General features: G+C 34.5%; 1 protein-coding gene across 6 annotated transcripts in view; it reads right to left on the reverse strand.

Moving 5' to 3' along the window:
- Positions 1–15966, reverse strand: part of LOC149786930 (uncharacterized) — a 155159-nt gene that overhangs the window by 32206 nt on the left and 106987 nt on the right. For 2 of the 6 annotated variants that reach the window (XM_089977457.1, XM_089977455.1), the window contains exons 20-22: positions 10316–10435; positions 9814–9966; positions 5058–5309 (exon numbers count right to left, since the gene is read on the reverse strand). In XM_089977457.1, coding sequence (XP_089833583.1) covers positions 5058–5309; positions 9814–9966; positions 10316–10435 — 525 coding nt within the window. The remainder of the gene's footprint in view (positions 1–5057; positions 5310–9813; positions 9967–10315; positions 10436–15966) is intronic. The other 4 variants (XM_089977458.1, XM_089977461.1, XM_089977459.1 and 1 more) reach the window with 2 other exon arrangements.

Raw genomic sequence — 15966 nt, forward strand, 5'->3', positions numbered from 1 at the left:
CCATACTCCACACAATCTTCATGACTATATCAATATTCCACGTAATATGCATGAATAAATGTTTATTCCACACAATCTACGTGACTATTTCTGTAATCCATTCACTCTGCATGACTAAAAATTATGCAATTCATTAAAGTATTCCAAAAACAATATGTTTGCATTAAAGCATATGAGTGGCACATTAAGGATAAAAATCACACACAAATTATCAAAATTAGACTAAAATATTTAATACAATCTCAGTCTAGCAGGATGAACGTCATGACAGTTAATCTGACATGGAATGGTATCACATCACAACATATCCTTGTAATGTTCAATTAGTGTAACAACTGTATGGAATTTCTCTAAGGTGCTTGTCTGTGAAGTATTGAACAGCACAAAAAATCTGAAAAATGTTTCCGTGAATGAAATTCTTGAACAAGACATCCCTGGAAGGGACTGAGGTCTACCGTATGAGAATTTACAGAATTCAAGATAAGACCATTTCTTTTTTTTTTTAACTGATATTCTTGAGCAACAAGATTTTCAAATAAGCAACTGTGATGGCCATACTGGATACATGATATGAACCATTTTCATTTCGGACAAACTAAACATCATTAGAAGACATCTTCTGGAAGCCCCATGCCAGTAACGCCTTCCATTTACAATACCCCAAAACTCACTTAAAAAGAAAAGGAGTAGCAACAAATTTTCAAGATGGCTGCTGTAAGGGCCATAATTGATGTAAGATGAATATGACTTCTTTTATGAACAACAAGGCATCACAAGAAGACATTCAGTTAAAACCCTATGCTAATAGGACTATTGACTCAAAAGTAATTGCAATTATATAATTTTAGATGGCATATGTGGTGGTCATAATGGTGTCAATGCAGCAACATTTTCACGTCAGGAACAACATGATATCATATGAAGTTTTCTTGTGAAAACTCCATGTTGATATCACTTTCCATATAGTAGAAGTACTAACAATATGTTCAAAATGGTTGTTATGGTGGCTATATTGCATGTTACATAAACATGATTTATATTCAAGACCAACTAGGCTTATTAGGCTGATATGACCCTAACTACTATTTTGGAAAAGTGATACCAAGATGTTCAATATGGCCACTGACTTGACCATATTGGATGAATAAATGCCCATATTTTTCATATACAGACAACAAGAAATGGTAAGAAATCTTCTGGTGAAACATCCATTCAGCCACAGTGATAATATTTTCAAGATGTCGGCTGTGGTGGCCATACTGGATGTCCAACCATTAGCATTTTCATATAGGGCCAACTAAACCTTTGAATGAATGTGTAAGTATAGTTTCAAAGCAACCCTCATCTGGATACTTAAACAACTGATGAAAAGTAAAGTATGTGGTGGTTCAAGAGACAGTAAACAGTCTAAAATATTCAAAACTAAAGTGAAACACAAAATAAATACTGAAAGAGCTTTTCTGTTTACAAATTTGAACAATTTCAGAATCAGGAATCTGTTATAGAATGTCACACACACACACATCTCAAAACACAATGATACAGTTGAAGATAATTTCAATTTTGAGTATATACACCAGTAAAAAAGTTCATGGGAAAAAGTTGGAAAAACCACAATACCAAAATGTGGGCAGAGTGTCTAAGGGGGTGAATCTCCCCCCGAAGCAAATGAATGAGCAATTTTGCCACTATACATTTGCATGAAAATTGTAAATGACGAATAAAAATCCTCATACTTTAGTATGATGCACACATCCATTGAATCATTATAAAATACTTTAAATTCTCATTGTAAACTTTGAAGACAAAACAATGTGCTTCCTTTATTTCAAGACAATTATATCATTATTATTCTGAAATTTGAAAATTCAGGACATCAAAATAAAATCCAAATGGAAATGTTTGATATGTTATAGATCAGGAACTAACGAATTAGAATTTACTTCTATCATTATATCTATCTATCTATCTATCTATCTATCTATATATATATATATATATATATAAAGTCACACACATACACACACTGGACCTAAAATAGAACATAACACACAAACATGGCAATAGTTCTATGAAACATTTTGTTTAGTGCATGAATCCTCAAGTCTCTGTCAGTTAGCAAAAAACAACAATTGATTATTCTAAAAGACTCACATTCAATTTAAATCTCATTCGTTTACTAGATAATGAATAAACATGTCAAAGTTTTAAAAAAAGTCAGGCATGTAAACGTACTGAATGGCTACCCAGGTTCCTGATCAAAGGGAAGTTATATTAAATGTGAACCTGAACTGCCTTTGAGAGGTATAAGCATAATTATTGCTAATTCATGTGTCCAAAAAGCGCAATCAGAGTGTAAAAGAGTAATCTATATACTACATGCCATAAACAAAGAAATCTGTATAAAAGACGTACATTTATGCTTTTACTGACCTGGCTCTGCAGTCAGTTAAAACTCATTGTCATAAATCAGCTTGGTCCAAATATGAGGAGAATACAGACACAAAACAAAATGATAAATTATTTATCGATAACATTCGCATTAGCTAGTCTGCATCGCATGTTTAACTTTTGCTGAAAGGTCGTTAAGTCAAGTCCACAAATACCAAATGCTGCATTTCATCACTGTCGAATTAGTCTTTAAAAATTTGGAAAGCACTACTGATACTACATCTTCTTTAACAAAATCCCTCTTGTTTAACATATTTTACTCACATAACATCCACAAGTCACAGCAATAAAGTCTGTTTCACTTAACATTTGGAGCCATTGTTTTTTTTATATAGACTGGTCTGCTATTTACGGGTGTTAAAAACTATAATTAATATGTGGCACATGATTTCAAATTCAAGAAACCCATCTGTTTCTTGGAATCATGTACAGTTACTATAAATAGAAAATAAGGAGACTGTTTGATATACATAGCCAAATGGTCGCAGACGTCAAAAATACAAGATCAGATGAGGAGGTCTATGATGGATCATTGTCACACGATATAAGCATTTAACCATACTCGTTATTCTGTGTCTCACTCGCTTCTGACACGACTAGTTTTTTTTGTTGTTTTTTTTACATGGACTAAACAGGTATCCTATAGCTAATATTATTACCTAGGTAATTACGAATGGGCGGGTACCTAAGTACCCGGGTACCTGTTGATACCTTTATCAACAAATAATACATTCTCAGCTTAAAATCTGTGAGCAAGAACTGCTTTTGTATGCTTACTGCCTTTGATGTTTCAAATACATTATGTTCTCACCAAGAAAATTGATCAGTATACATACAGTGTAAAAAGCTACTACAATAGACAATGCATTTTTCTCCATACAGAACCAGCAGTCGGGAGAAGCAGACGGTTACGCTTTGATGCTTCAAATCAGGAAAATGGAGTGTGCAGTTATTTTACCCATTTATACATTTGCAACTGTTCTGAAGTGCAGAGAAGAAAACATAAATGCAGTTATTGTCTATAAAGTTAGCATGGGCAAAATTCCAATGGTCTTGACCAACAACTAACAAGCCAGGTTAATATAATAAATTATCTTTTTAAAAAATTTCTTTGAAGCAAAGGTGGTGGTGAGTTATAGAGAAGTCAATGGTATAATGATATACATGAAGAACTAGAATCGTCCAAGGTGTCTCACTTGAATAATTCAGTACCCTCAATCCACTATCATTTTTATAAGGCAAATGTAGGATTCAAATATCAGTGGAATATAAGGTTTCTGTAGAGGGCACTGAATTATAGAGTGAAGTATGAATCCTTTTATAATTCATCAGAACACATTTCAGCAGCCTCAAGTGAACTGAATACCACATGAAAACATATATTTGCTTGCTCAACATTAAATTATAAACTAATAAATGTAGTATCCCTAAGGATTTGTGTTTTTCCTACTAAATACTTTCCAACCATTTTAACCTATACCCCTAGCCTGCAAAAAATCTCAATGGATTGCACTATTTAGAAGATCGATCTGTGGGAACATTATGAAGACGTTATTTCCATCATATTAGCATGAAATATCCCCCATAAAAAAATTACAACATTTTACCTTTGGCTTACACATGAAGATATCATTCCAGTTCCATACATTTCCGTTAAAATTTGTTATTAATAGAGACTTTAATAAAACTGGATCATTTTTAATCAAAATCAGCTTTTCTGAATTCTGCTAATAGGCTTATGTGAAATTTGTGTGTGTGTTTGTGTGATATGGATTTTTAATGTAGCTTTAACAATTTTTCAGTCATACCGCTATGATGTTTGCATTGTGGCAGTTTATAGTGATATCTAGCACTGGGGCATCAGACCACAGACATTTAGTAGTCACGTTATCCTGACACCAGACTGACCAGTCCTAACACTAACATCTTAATGCTGAACGCCTAGCGAGGCAACTGTTAGTACCATTTTTAAAAAGTCTTTGGTATGACTTGGTCAGTGTTCGAAGCCATGACCTCCTGCATTGAGACAGACTCTCTAACCACTAGGCCACTGGAGCAGCTGGCTAATGTTATAAAAACTATACGTCAAACAGATTTCAGGAAAACCATATAACTACATGGAAACTTGGAAAATACTCTTCTCAATAAGAAAAATTCTATAAATTCAAAATAAATTATCAATTACTGGTTGAATAGTGATAATATTTATCAAAAGATTTTATTGGACATTTTAATTTATGCATGTACAAGGGTGGACACTGACTTCTAGAAATGCTTGTCAATTCAGACACATTAAAACTGACCTAACCCAAGAGTATTGTTATCACTTGCCTGAAGAAATTAGCAAGAATTTTGTTGCTGTTCTTGGTTATAGCCAAGTTGAACAGCATTGGAAAAGCTGAAGCTATGGACACATTATCACGAGTAAGGTTTATGTTTGGAGAATTGCAAGCCACTTTGGACTGAAAGGATACAAAGTATATGGGTCCAAAATAATACGTTGTTCTGAACAATATGACAACTCAAAATCAGCCATTAAGGACTAGTAGTCCAAGGATATCATGGAGACAGCACTAATGTTGGTAATCAAGCATTTAAATGTGTACCTTAACTCCAGCATCCCTAAGCTTCATCAGCTGCTGTTCCAGGAGAAACCACCGAGTGGGTATCTGCTCTCCCCAGTATGGCTGCTGTGAAGCCACCTCTACAATCTTCATTTTCAACTTCTCCAATTCACTGTCATCAACTGTGTTGTCAATGGCAAAGTCCTTATCAACCAAGTGAACAATGGTTGGTTTGTCCCTCAGATATGAGCGGATTTCTGTTAAGTATTTCTGACCAAGTTCACGACGATGTTTCTAGGAATGAAAATACAATCCATATTAAGTAAGAGACAATAAATTTCCTTTAAAGAATTGCAAGAAGCATTATTTATATACTTTATACATACAATGATAAACTCATAGTTAGTGAAAAGCCATTTTGTCAAAATATTTGCAACTGTTGTCTGATGATTAACACACTCATTAATTTTGGACCATTTGGTTGTCTTCCTTAGAAATTATCAAGCATTGCTCACTCATTTCCTAAACATAGATTTTTCATTATAATGATGATTTTCCATGTCAACATTCTTTAATAATCCATCTGAGTTTCACTGATTTAGTCTCATTACTTTGTCTGAAAAATTATACTGTCAGACCATTCACAAAAGACCCATAATGTGCAAGGCTGAATTCATTGCCATGGCCACACAGTATCAAGGATAGAACATGAATAATATTTTCTCAGACAATATCAAGATACATGTAAAAACATGAAGGTGAAGGAACATTTTATTTTGAGGTGGACTTGCATTACATAATTAAAAACCATTAGTTTAATGGAACTATTATCAACAATTCTGTATGAATTAAGTGAATTAATCGGAAATGTAATTTTATAAGTACTTATAAATTTTTGTTTGCTGAAGTGAAAACCACACCCTTACAATCCTATCCCCTAAGTCAAAAGTTCCCCTAATCAAATAAGTGAAGATGAATCAATTCACACTTTACACATACAAGCAGTATTCACAAATAAATGTGCAATGGCTGGCCAATACTCACTTATGATACCAAGTGCCATCAACTAATCCCTACCCCCAAACATACTGATAAATCAATTACATGAATATATTCTACTTTACAATTAGATGCAGTGTTAAAATATACATTCATAATGGCCGGACAAAACTTAATTAAGATACCCCAAATTCCACCACCCACCTCTAATTCATAATTTCTGTTATAAAATAAAGGTCAAGAAAGTTTTTTATGTGAAAACATTCAACTATGCACTGGCTGTCTTCTGCCCTTCACTCTTTGCCAATTTGAATACCTTAAGCCGAACCTTGGGTTTATCTTGTTCTTTAGGCAGGCAGCATTCCTTGCTTTCAACACTGGCACCATTTTGTTTGAATTGGTCACAAACCAGTCTTTATATTTTGTCACATTTTTACAAACGTTGGTGATAGCTGACCCATACATGACTGACCTCAGTGCACTCCAGGCTTATTCAGTGTTCACTTTAAGGCTTTCTTGTAGTATAATCTGCTCAATGGTTTGAGAACTACAATTTTCTTTCATGCTAAATATTCATGTGTGATAAGCCTTTATGCTTGAATTTACTTACCGTTCTGGGCTACACTCCAAGTCTGCTGGTAAGTGGGTGGCTGGTGTCACAATCTGCACTATGACAGGGGTGAGTGTGAAATAAACAGACTAGATTGTGTCTTCTGGCAATACTTTGGCCAAGTTGATGCCAATGACTGGATTTTGGATGATGCCTATTACACAATGCAAATATTTGCACACACCACACCACACACCCACCAGAGAATACGGTGGTGATGGAAAACTGCTTATGTAGGCACCATTCAAGTAACCTTTAGCCATTCTCATTAATCGTGCAGACACCAGGGTGTCCAAGACATCATGATCATGATTTGTAGTCTGATTCAACTCTTGCATTGAAGACACAAAGGAAGATACGCTTATCTGTAGTGCATCCTAAAGGATGTCAGGTAAAATGTCACAGAAGCAGTTGCTGTTGTCAGGAGATGTGTACAAGATTGTGAGGCAGGCGTACCATGTTGGTTCTTAAAACTAGTTGGAGTTATGTTATCGATCTTTCATATGTTGGACATTTTGAAAATAAATGAAATCTATACAGAATAACAAACAGTTTCATCAGAAAAAGCACTTTATTGAAAATTATTCTCAACACGATTATAAAACAAGGATTTAGTTATTAAACAGCCCAGTTCCCCCTCACCCCGCAGTTCTCATGATGTCTAGTGGATTTTGTTTAGGTCCTTTGGTAACGCACCCTTGCTTATAGTCAGTCTATATTTTTGGACCCCAATGAGCAGAGTTAGTGAGGGAGAGGTGTATATAGTCTGGGATTGGTTGATGATTGTCAGGGCTTGTCCATATGCTGGTGAGCCTGCTGCACATTGCATCTCTGGGGGTCACACTCCTCTAATATCCTTGCTAATTTAGCCTTGGACCACATGGACCCATCTTCTATTGTTCTCCTGAGGAGGAACTACATGTGTCTTGAACTGTACAGAGGCAATATACTGGCTGGAAAGGCTAGCACTACAGGTGTCCTGACTGCACATAGACCATGTACTAGCTGGAGAGACTTACACTACAGGTGTCATGACTGAGTAGAGGCTGATTATTGGCTAGAGAGGCTTACAGCATGGGTGTCTTGACTGCATATATACTATGTTCTTTTTGGGAAAGTTGACAATACAGTTGTCTTCACTGCATTAAGTTTATGTACTTACAGGAATGGCTTATGCATGCCTCTCTCATTTTGTAATGAACTAGCCATTGGGAGCTGAAACTACTATCATGAGTAATACTGGAATCAAACTATAATTTTTTGTTTTATATATAAATGATTGTCCGTGCTGGTTTAGGCGTTGTACAGTACTCGTGTGTACAGACAATAAATCACAATGCGTTTATGATGTATGCATCAGTGGGTGCAAACTAAATGAAAATTTACAATGTGCCATGAAATAGATGTAGGACTTAAATTTACAATGAATGTTGACAATGTTTATCCACTCAATGCAACCAACAGCCCCATGGAAAGAATTTTCCTCAGAATTAAATAGTACAGAACATTTAAATTGTTAATGTGCCCGATGCTTAGGTATCTTAACTGAAAATATTTCATTCTGCTTCAACAAATTCTAAATTATCAAAGAGACAATGAATTATTGAAAGGGATAAAATTTGCATGCTGTATTGGAAAATTTGGCTGGTTTTCCATAATTTGATCTTCTGCATGTATGTACTGTGTACATATGTGCAATTCTTCTTATATATACTCTTTTCAGCAAATATACAGGTGAATTAAGTAATATGTTAGTTTCAGAAAAAGAACTTTTCATATTCAAGGTCATAACAAACTTAGTGCCAGATTATCTCACTGGTTTAATGTTTGTAAGGAAATCAGCACAAAGTGTACATGGTCAAGTGAAAGCAATAATGTTAAGTTATAGCATTTTAAGAGATTTTTGCAACAGTACAGTTAAATGGCACAGTGCAGTATGATGTCAAAGAAGCACCTAATGTTTCACGCTTCTATGCAATCATAACACTGCAAATATTTTAATGGGCAATCCTTTCTCAATGACCACAAACATTTGCATCTGTAGCTGTGATAAGAGTCTCACATATATCTGAAAAGGCTAGTTAAACTTCTAGAACATTAATTAACTTTTGTTATATCTATATTGATTTATCCAGTTCATGTTAACATTGAACACTTGTTACTACTGGAATGTGTAGATTTTTTAATTGCAAGGTCACAGTATAAATTACATGTAAGGCAATGATGTCACCCTCAATAAATAAAGGATATTAATTTTTATAATAATAATAATAATAAATAATATCTTCATTGAGAGAAATTCATTATCCAAACTAGCTACATATCAAGATAAAAAAAAATGATATATTATCGATATTGTTTGAAATGACCTAACTTTCTATTTCATAAGTTATAAAATATATCTCACAAAATTAAGTTTTGTCTATCTGAAATGTTACTGGATCTTTGACTAGAATTGTTTTAATCAACTAAAAGAACAGTCTATGCGATGAAGATATATTAAAGTTGTACAAAAAAGAAAGGTATTATCACTCCTTAAAATATATTGCTTACAGAAAACAAAACTCAACAAATTAACAGAACTTGCACTATTCTTCTGATAATCTGGTTTGGATCATACCTACATAAAGATGAGAAGAAAAACCCATTTCCAATAGCAGTACACAAACCTATACAGTACTATTAAATCAAATATCCCTGAAGGCTATGTTTTAGGTCCTCTCTCTTTCTTATTTATGTAACTGATCTTCAATTAAGTAATAAAGTCAGATACACATATTTGTTATCTAAAGACTTATGTAACTGATAAACCATTAAGCAATAAATCAACACAGTTTAGTTTTGTAAGCTAATGACACAACTTTGCATAATGATTAGTTCTGTTAACTGACTTTGACCAGTTTAAGTTTGCTACAACAGGATATGATGGTAATAAATATGAGACAAACTGTATACAACAATGAATAAGAAACTATGCCAAACATACATACTGACACTTGAAGGATGAAGAGCCATCATCCTGGCCAAAACTGTCTGAGTAAAGGTAAAGGAGGAATTGAACTTTTGTTTGGTTACGTATCAGGTAGTCTTGAACAATTCTCAAGTGGAAACAAACTTCGTGATGTATGGATTGGATAGACGAGTCAGCATAATACGACCAAGATATGAAAAAATCCAAAACAAACTTACCATCATCTGATACTCTAGATAATACCAATTGTCTGAATCTTCTGAGGAATCCTCTGAATAAAGGGAATCTTCTGAGGAATCCTCTGAATAAAGGGAATGTTCTGAGGAATCCTCTGAATAAAGGGAATGTTCTGAGGAATCCTCTGCCATCAGCTGCAATACAATACACAAATGCAGTCAGTTCCGATAAAGAAAACACCCCTTCTCATGTGCTGTGGTATGGTTTTTGCTCAACAATATTGCTGAATGTATTTAAATCGGGTACATAAGCAATGCATAGGAGAAATTAAAAGACATTTTTCACAAGGATGAATGGCAAGTTATTTCAAAAGATATCTTGGTGTCAAGTCAAATTATCAGAGGTTGGGTTAAATGATTAACGTGTCTGAAACGTAATACTTTTGTGATGTACAATGACAAATGTAGGTACATACATATGCATGGACATGAATAACATCAAGTGACCCATCCATAGAACATATTAAATCAAGGACAAACTTACCATTTGTGCTTGAACATCATAGCGGATGTGATCTATTAGCGTAAGACCAGATCTGTTATTTACTGGAAAACTGGGCATGTCAGTGTGATCTCCATAATTACCAAACACAGCCATCTGGTTCTTATAATACAAAATAGTTGAATGGTGAGGAATTCATTCATATAAATATACCATACCTAATCTGCATATCAATATAACCCAATGATAATGATAATTGAGACAGGTCTAGTTTCAGAATACAAGCTCTTCAATAAAACTATAGTTCAAGATCATGATGCATATTTTATGATAATAACCATGATATGCATTTATGCACTAACTTTCATATCCACCTATTAATGATATGAAATGAGTGTCTTATCTTAATCTAAATTGATCTTATTATTATTATTATTATTGTTATTATTATTATTATTATTATTGTTATTATATTCTACTTCTTCCTTCTTTTTCTGTTTGTTCTTATTTTATGAGAATCAAAAAATCAAACTAGGGTGCAGGTTATAACATAATGATTCAACAAAATGCTCATGAAATAAAAACATTGCTTAGCAACATAATGTTTTGAATTTAAGCTATCAGTTTACACACACAATTAACAAATCAGTGGCAAAGGAAACAAGCCATGTCATAGCTTATGATCTGCAAGGGTTGTTAGTTTGTACATGAGCATCTATCTCCTGAAAGTATCTTCTGAAAGTACATATGTAATTACCGATGACTTTTAATAATCATTTGTGAAAGAAAAATAGACAGTAAAGTTTAAATTAAAATATACATAATCTTAAGAATGCTTTCTCTCTCTATCAAAGGTTTATCTAAGACTAACATACACTTTATGTTGTGTCCCTGCACACAGATCTTTTATTAAGTTGATAAATGTTTTTCTCTTTTCTTCACAATATGACAATGAACTTAAAGCAATCATCGTTTTTATAATGTATGAACTAGGAATAATTTGTATTTTTGTATGTGCATGCAGCTACCATGAGAACTGCTTTCTAGAATTTTAATTACCCTTCTCTACTCCAGTGATTAGTCGAGCAGCGGTTGGGGGGGGGGGGGAGGAAGCTCTTTTGGAGGTACAGAATGACCATTTCAAAAACCAAGAATTTTATGAAATGGGGTGTGGAGGAGCTCATACCCGTATCAGAAATGCCGATCTGAGCCTTGCATCGACGCCAGAATCAATCCGCTGGATATCCCTTGGTTAAAAAAAAAAAAAAAAACAGGGAAGGCTAAACTGATCCTATTTGAGTGTTTTTAAAGGTCATTTCTAGCATCAATGCCTTAAAAGAAAATGTTGATTTCTCAGTTGCCAAAAGCAGAACCAAGCCATGTATGAAAGCGTGGTTAGCAAGATTTCGGATGTTTCCATGATAATTTTAGCAGGGCAGTATAAATTATACAGAGAGGAAATGGCATTGCAATGTACCGGTATAGTTCAGAGGTAAGCAAAATACAGCACATTATTATACTTACTATGAAGATAATCTTTAGCATCTTTTAGTGTGACCCATGGTTTATTTTATCATATTATTGTTTCAGCACTCAATATTTTCTCCCCCTACAAGAAATACATGGTTCAGAGATTCCTCTGACACTCATCCTGCATTTTACACATGCTTTTGGCCCGAAACTACATCGCCAGACACTAGCTAAATAATATCCACAATAACTGACCCCATCATATGCCACTTGTCACTATATTTTGCTCATGATATTATATAATATTCCTGCATAATGTTCAAGTAGAGAAAATCTTGCCTTAATTAGAAAAGGGGTGGATGGACTGAAGCAAAATAATTGCGAGAACAGTAAAATAATCTCACCAGTGTTAGACTAACCTTTCCAAACTCAAATATTGCCTAAGACAAGTTGCAAAATCAGATTAAATTTTTAGAAATTATGAGAGAAGCGGTTACACAATTAGCTGTGATTAAGCCAGCAGTGGTCATGACCACTACAAGGTATGAATTTGACAGAGTAGCCGATAAGACAAAATGCCCACCATTTGATTTACAATTACATGAATATATCAGAATGGTTAAGGACGGGTTTAGGCACGATAGTGCAGCTCATGTTTGGTCAACGTTCCAGACAGACCATGACAGCATTTTCATTGACGTTACAATGAATGACCAAAGGGCACGGATGATTTTTGATCATCCAGTGGATGGCAAAAAGTATTTATTTAGAATTAAATTTATTGTCTAAGACGATGGTGAGGATGACCAAATGTGGATTATATGGTACAATCTTGTGTTGTTACCGTGTACAAAAATTCTAAACTTGGAACGCTGACTGGTACTGACTGGCCATATCATGAGTGAGCATATACTGTAACTTCTGCTGTTTACTCACTTTATCCATTAAACTGCCTGACATTAGTGCGCTTCAACCAATATGATTTAGGATCATAAATTGTGTGGCTCAGTGGGTCACAGAACATTGTATGAATGCTCAACGAGGAAAAGGACTGAAAGAACTGCCAGAGAGGGAAACAGACATGGGAAGAGCATATTAGAGCAAATGGAGCTAAAATAGAAGTCATCGCAGTGCTGGAAACGTGATTAAAGTTTCCAATAGTAGTACAAATATTAACTAACAAGGTCTTATACAGTTTCGGCAACTATCATAGTAAAGTCACCCCTGTAGTAATAGATTGCCACAAGGTGCATGCATGGATGGCAAGTGTAACAAAATTTCAGCTGAAGAAAACTACCAGATTTTAGCTCGGTAATATTTTTAATGAAAATTTATAATATTAGTAAAACAATCCAATCTCAATCTGACTTTCAGAGTGATCTTGGATCGGATGGTGGATTCATCAGCTGATTCTGATTTGATCAATCTGTGCTTTCGCTGGGCAAACTTTATTGCAATGAATCTCTCCATGATAAGATGAAAAAAGTAGTGCTAAAATACAGCATCATCAATTTAAAAATCGACATTGATGACTTCATAAATAATTGTTTTACAATCCTGTATATGGCTGCTCAAATCACCCTGCAAAAAAGTTTATGGTGTCCAAGACCAAGGGACATTACTGAGGATGGTCAATGCTCGTGTATTGAATTAGAAAATGGTTACCTTTCAAACACAAAATACAATCCTGATGATGTAATTTCTGTTGATATGGTGACTTGTCAGCTGTTGTTTTCTTGGAGTTGGTGAATGTGAGCCAAATTTCTCAACGTTTGGTCATCCAACACATGAAATGACCAGAGTTACAATAAATTGTCTGATAAACTGGATATGCCATGATTGAAACATCTGAGTTTACCAAACATATGCCTGATGCGGGGATATTGACACAGTTGACAGTGAATGAGGTAATAATTTCACAAGTCCACAAAAACAAGTCTGGCTGACAAACTTAATGAGTGGTGATGAAAATTATATATTTTGAAAAATTATTGGCAAATTCACCCATAGTGCTTCATCTGATAACAAGTGCCACTGTACACAGTTAATTATAGACCAAGTAGAGCTTGATTTTATAGTCACAGATACAGCAGCAAAAGCACCTGGGAGCATGTAAACCTACCAAATGGAACCATGATCAGTACCATCATCAGCTGTTACGATGGTTCTTTGCCCCAATTTACTCATCTCAGATCCTCAATGCATGCACATGCAATATGCATCAATAAACTTGTTATCGATGATTAGTTATTTTCCAATTTTTTCAATTTACATACAGCACAGTTACGTGCAATTTTCAGAACCCCACGCTACACGGTAGGGGACATAATCCCCTCCACTTTCATTTCTGCAACAGAACAATAAAATACTAACAAATCACCACAGTGATTTGGCTAACACAACGATGGCATATCCACCATAGAGAAGCTGATCAACATAATTGACATTAACAACCAATTAAAGAAGACTACTAATGAAAAGACCGATGTGCTATGAGTGATTAACAACTAAATACCATTCACCAATCAGTGATTTTTATTTCAGTCATATATATGGACAATATAAATAAATTTAAAAAAACTTGTATTTTTTGTGATGCGCTGACCATACGAGGGACCCATGAACAACCACTCCAGTGGTCTAGTGGTTAGAGTGTGTGCCTCGGATGCGGAAGGTCATGGGTTTGAACCCCGGCCGAGACATACCAAGCACTTACAAAAATGGTACTAACAGCTGCCTTGCTTGGCGCTCAGCATTAAGAAGTTAGTGTTAGGACTAGTCGGCCTGGTGTCAGGATAATGTCACTGGGTGGGACATCATGTTACATGTCTGTGGCACGATGACCCCGTGCTAGACATCACTTGAAACTGTCACACTACAGACATCGTAGCAATATGATTGAAACATTGTTAATGCTATGTTAAAAATCCAAATCACACACACACACAGACTCTCTTGAATAGTGTAAAATTTATCTTACTGTTGAAATATAGACAATTAAATTCCACACAGCAGTAGCCTCTGTTTAAAAAACACAAACAACACAAAATAAAACATTGAATTTACACTTCAATGGGAACTACATGTTTATTCCTTAAGCAGTAATTGAATATTGATTGAATATACATGTTTACAACAATAAACTAGTTCAGTTCTGAATGCAAATGTACTGTATGAGACCGGCCAAATTCATTTGATGGAGCTTAATTATTATTTCCCACTGTCATTATTTTTTTATTATTTCATTTGTCACAAGATGAGTTTATTCCAATTAAAGCAAGGAACGGCATAGTGTTCTTTTTATACCACAAATCTGAACATGCATTTACCCTGCCCACTTTGAAACTTAAAGGATCTCTAATAAATACTAGGCTTCAGCAGATATTCGGCAGAAACCAAGGCAGTGACCATTGTAAACACGGTTATAAAATGTTAGCACCAAAAGATGTCAATTTCATCTTGGGAATGGCATGTTTCTATCCTATTATATGAATGACTTGGCGTGTCTCACGTATGCATGTAGGTCAAATTATGGTTCAGCCAATATCAACTGAAGTTTTGCTGATTGAAATCTGAATAGTCGAAGGAACATGACTATCCATAGAAAGACCAAAAAGTCATACATGATTTATTATCAGATACCACTGTCACAAGATGGGATTATTCCAATTAAAGCAAGGAATGGCATAGTGTAACATTTTATAACCATTGTCTAGGCCTTAAAGGATTTTTTTTTCTCTCATAAACAGTAAGATAAATTTAGGTTGTTCAAGAATCAAATGATCTTAATGTCTATAAAAAAATAAAAATGTCTTGTCATATAGAAATGGTTGATCAACTTATTTTGCAACACATTTACACTTTTACTTTCTTTAGAGAAATCTGAACCAACTTACGCATCAACTTGACGTGAGGCACACTGTATTGATATTTTCTTGAATAACCTAAATTTATCTTACTGTTCATGAAGAAAAAATCCTCTAAGGCCTAGACAATTAAATTCTGGATAACAGCCACATTTTTCTATAAAAAAAACAACAGACAAAACACAACAACAAAAATGAGCAAATTCTCAATTACAATCACGTTATGGCACAGTCACGAGGATAAATATCTAAATACATCTACTTCTTCAGTTTTAACTGGGTACACATGTACTAAAGGGAATGAAGGTCATTTAAAATGTATGGGGCTAGAATGTTCTTTCCGATCGGGATTTTTTT

The sequence above is a fragment of the Sinohyriopsis cumingii genome, chromosome 12 (assembly GCF_028554795.1).
Source record: "Sinohyriopsis cumingii isolate HCF-2022 chromosome 12, ASM2855479v2, whole genome shotgun sequence".
In the NCBI taxonomy this organism is placed as follows: domain Eukaryota; kingdom Metazoa; phylum Mollusca; class Bivalvia; order Unionida; family Unionidae; genus Sinohyriopsis; species Sinohyriopsis cumingii.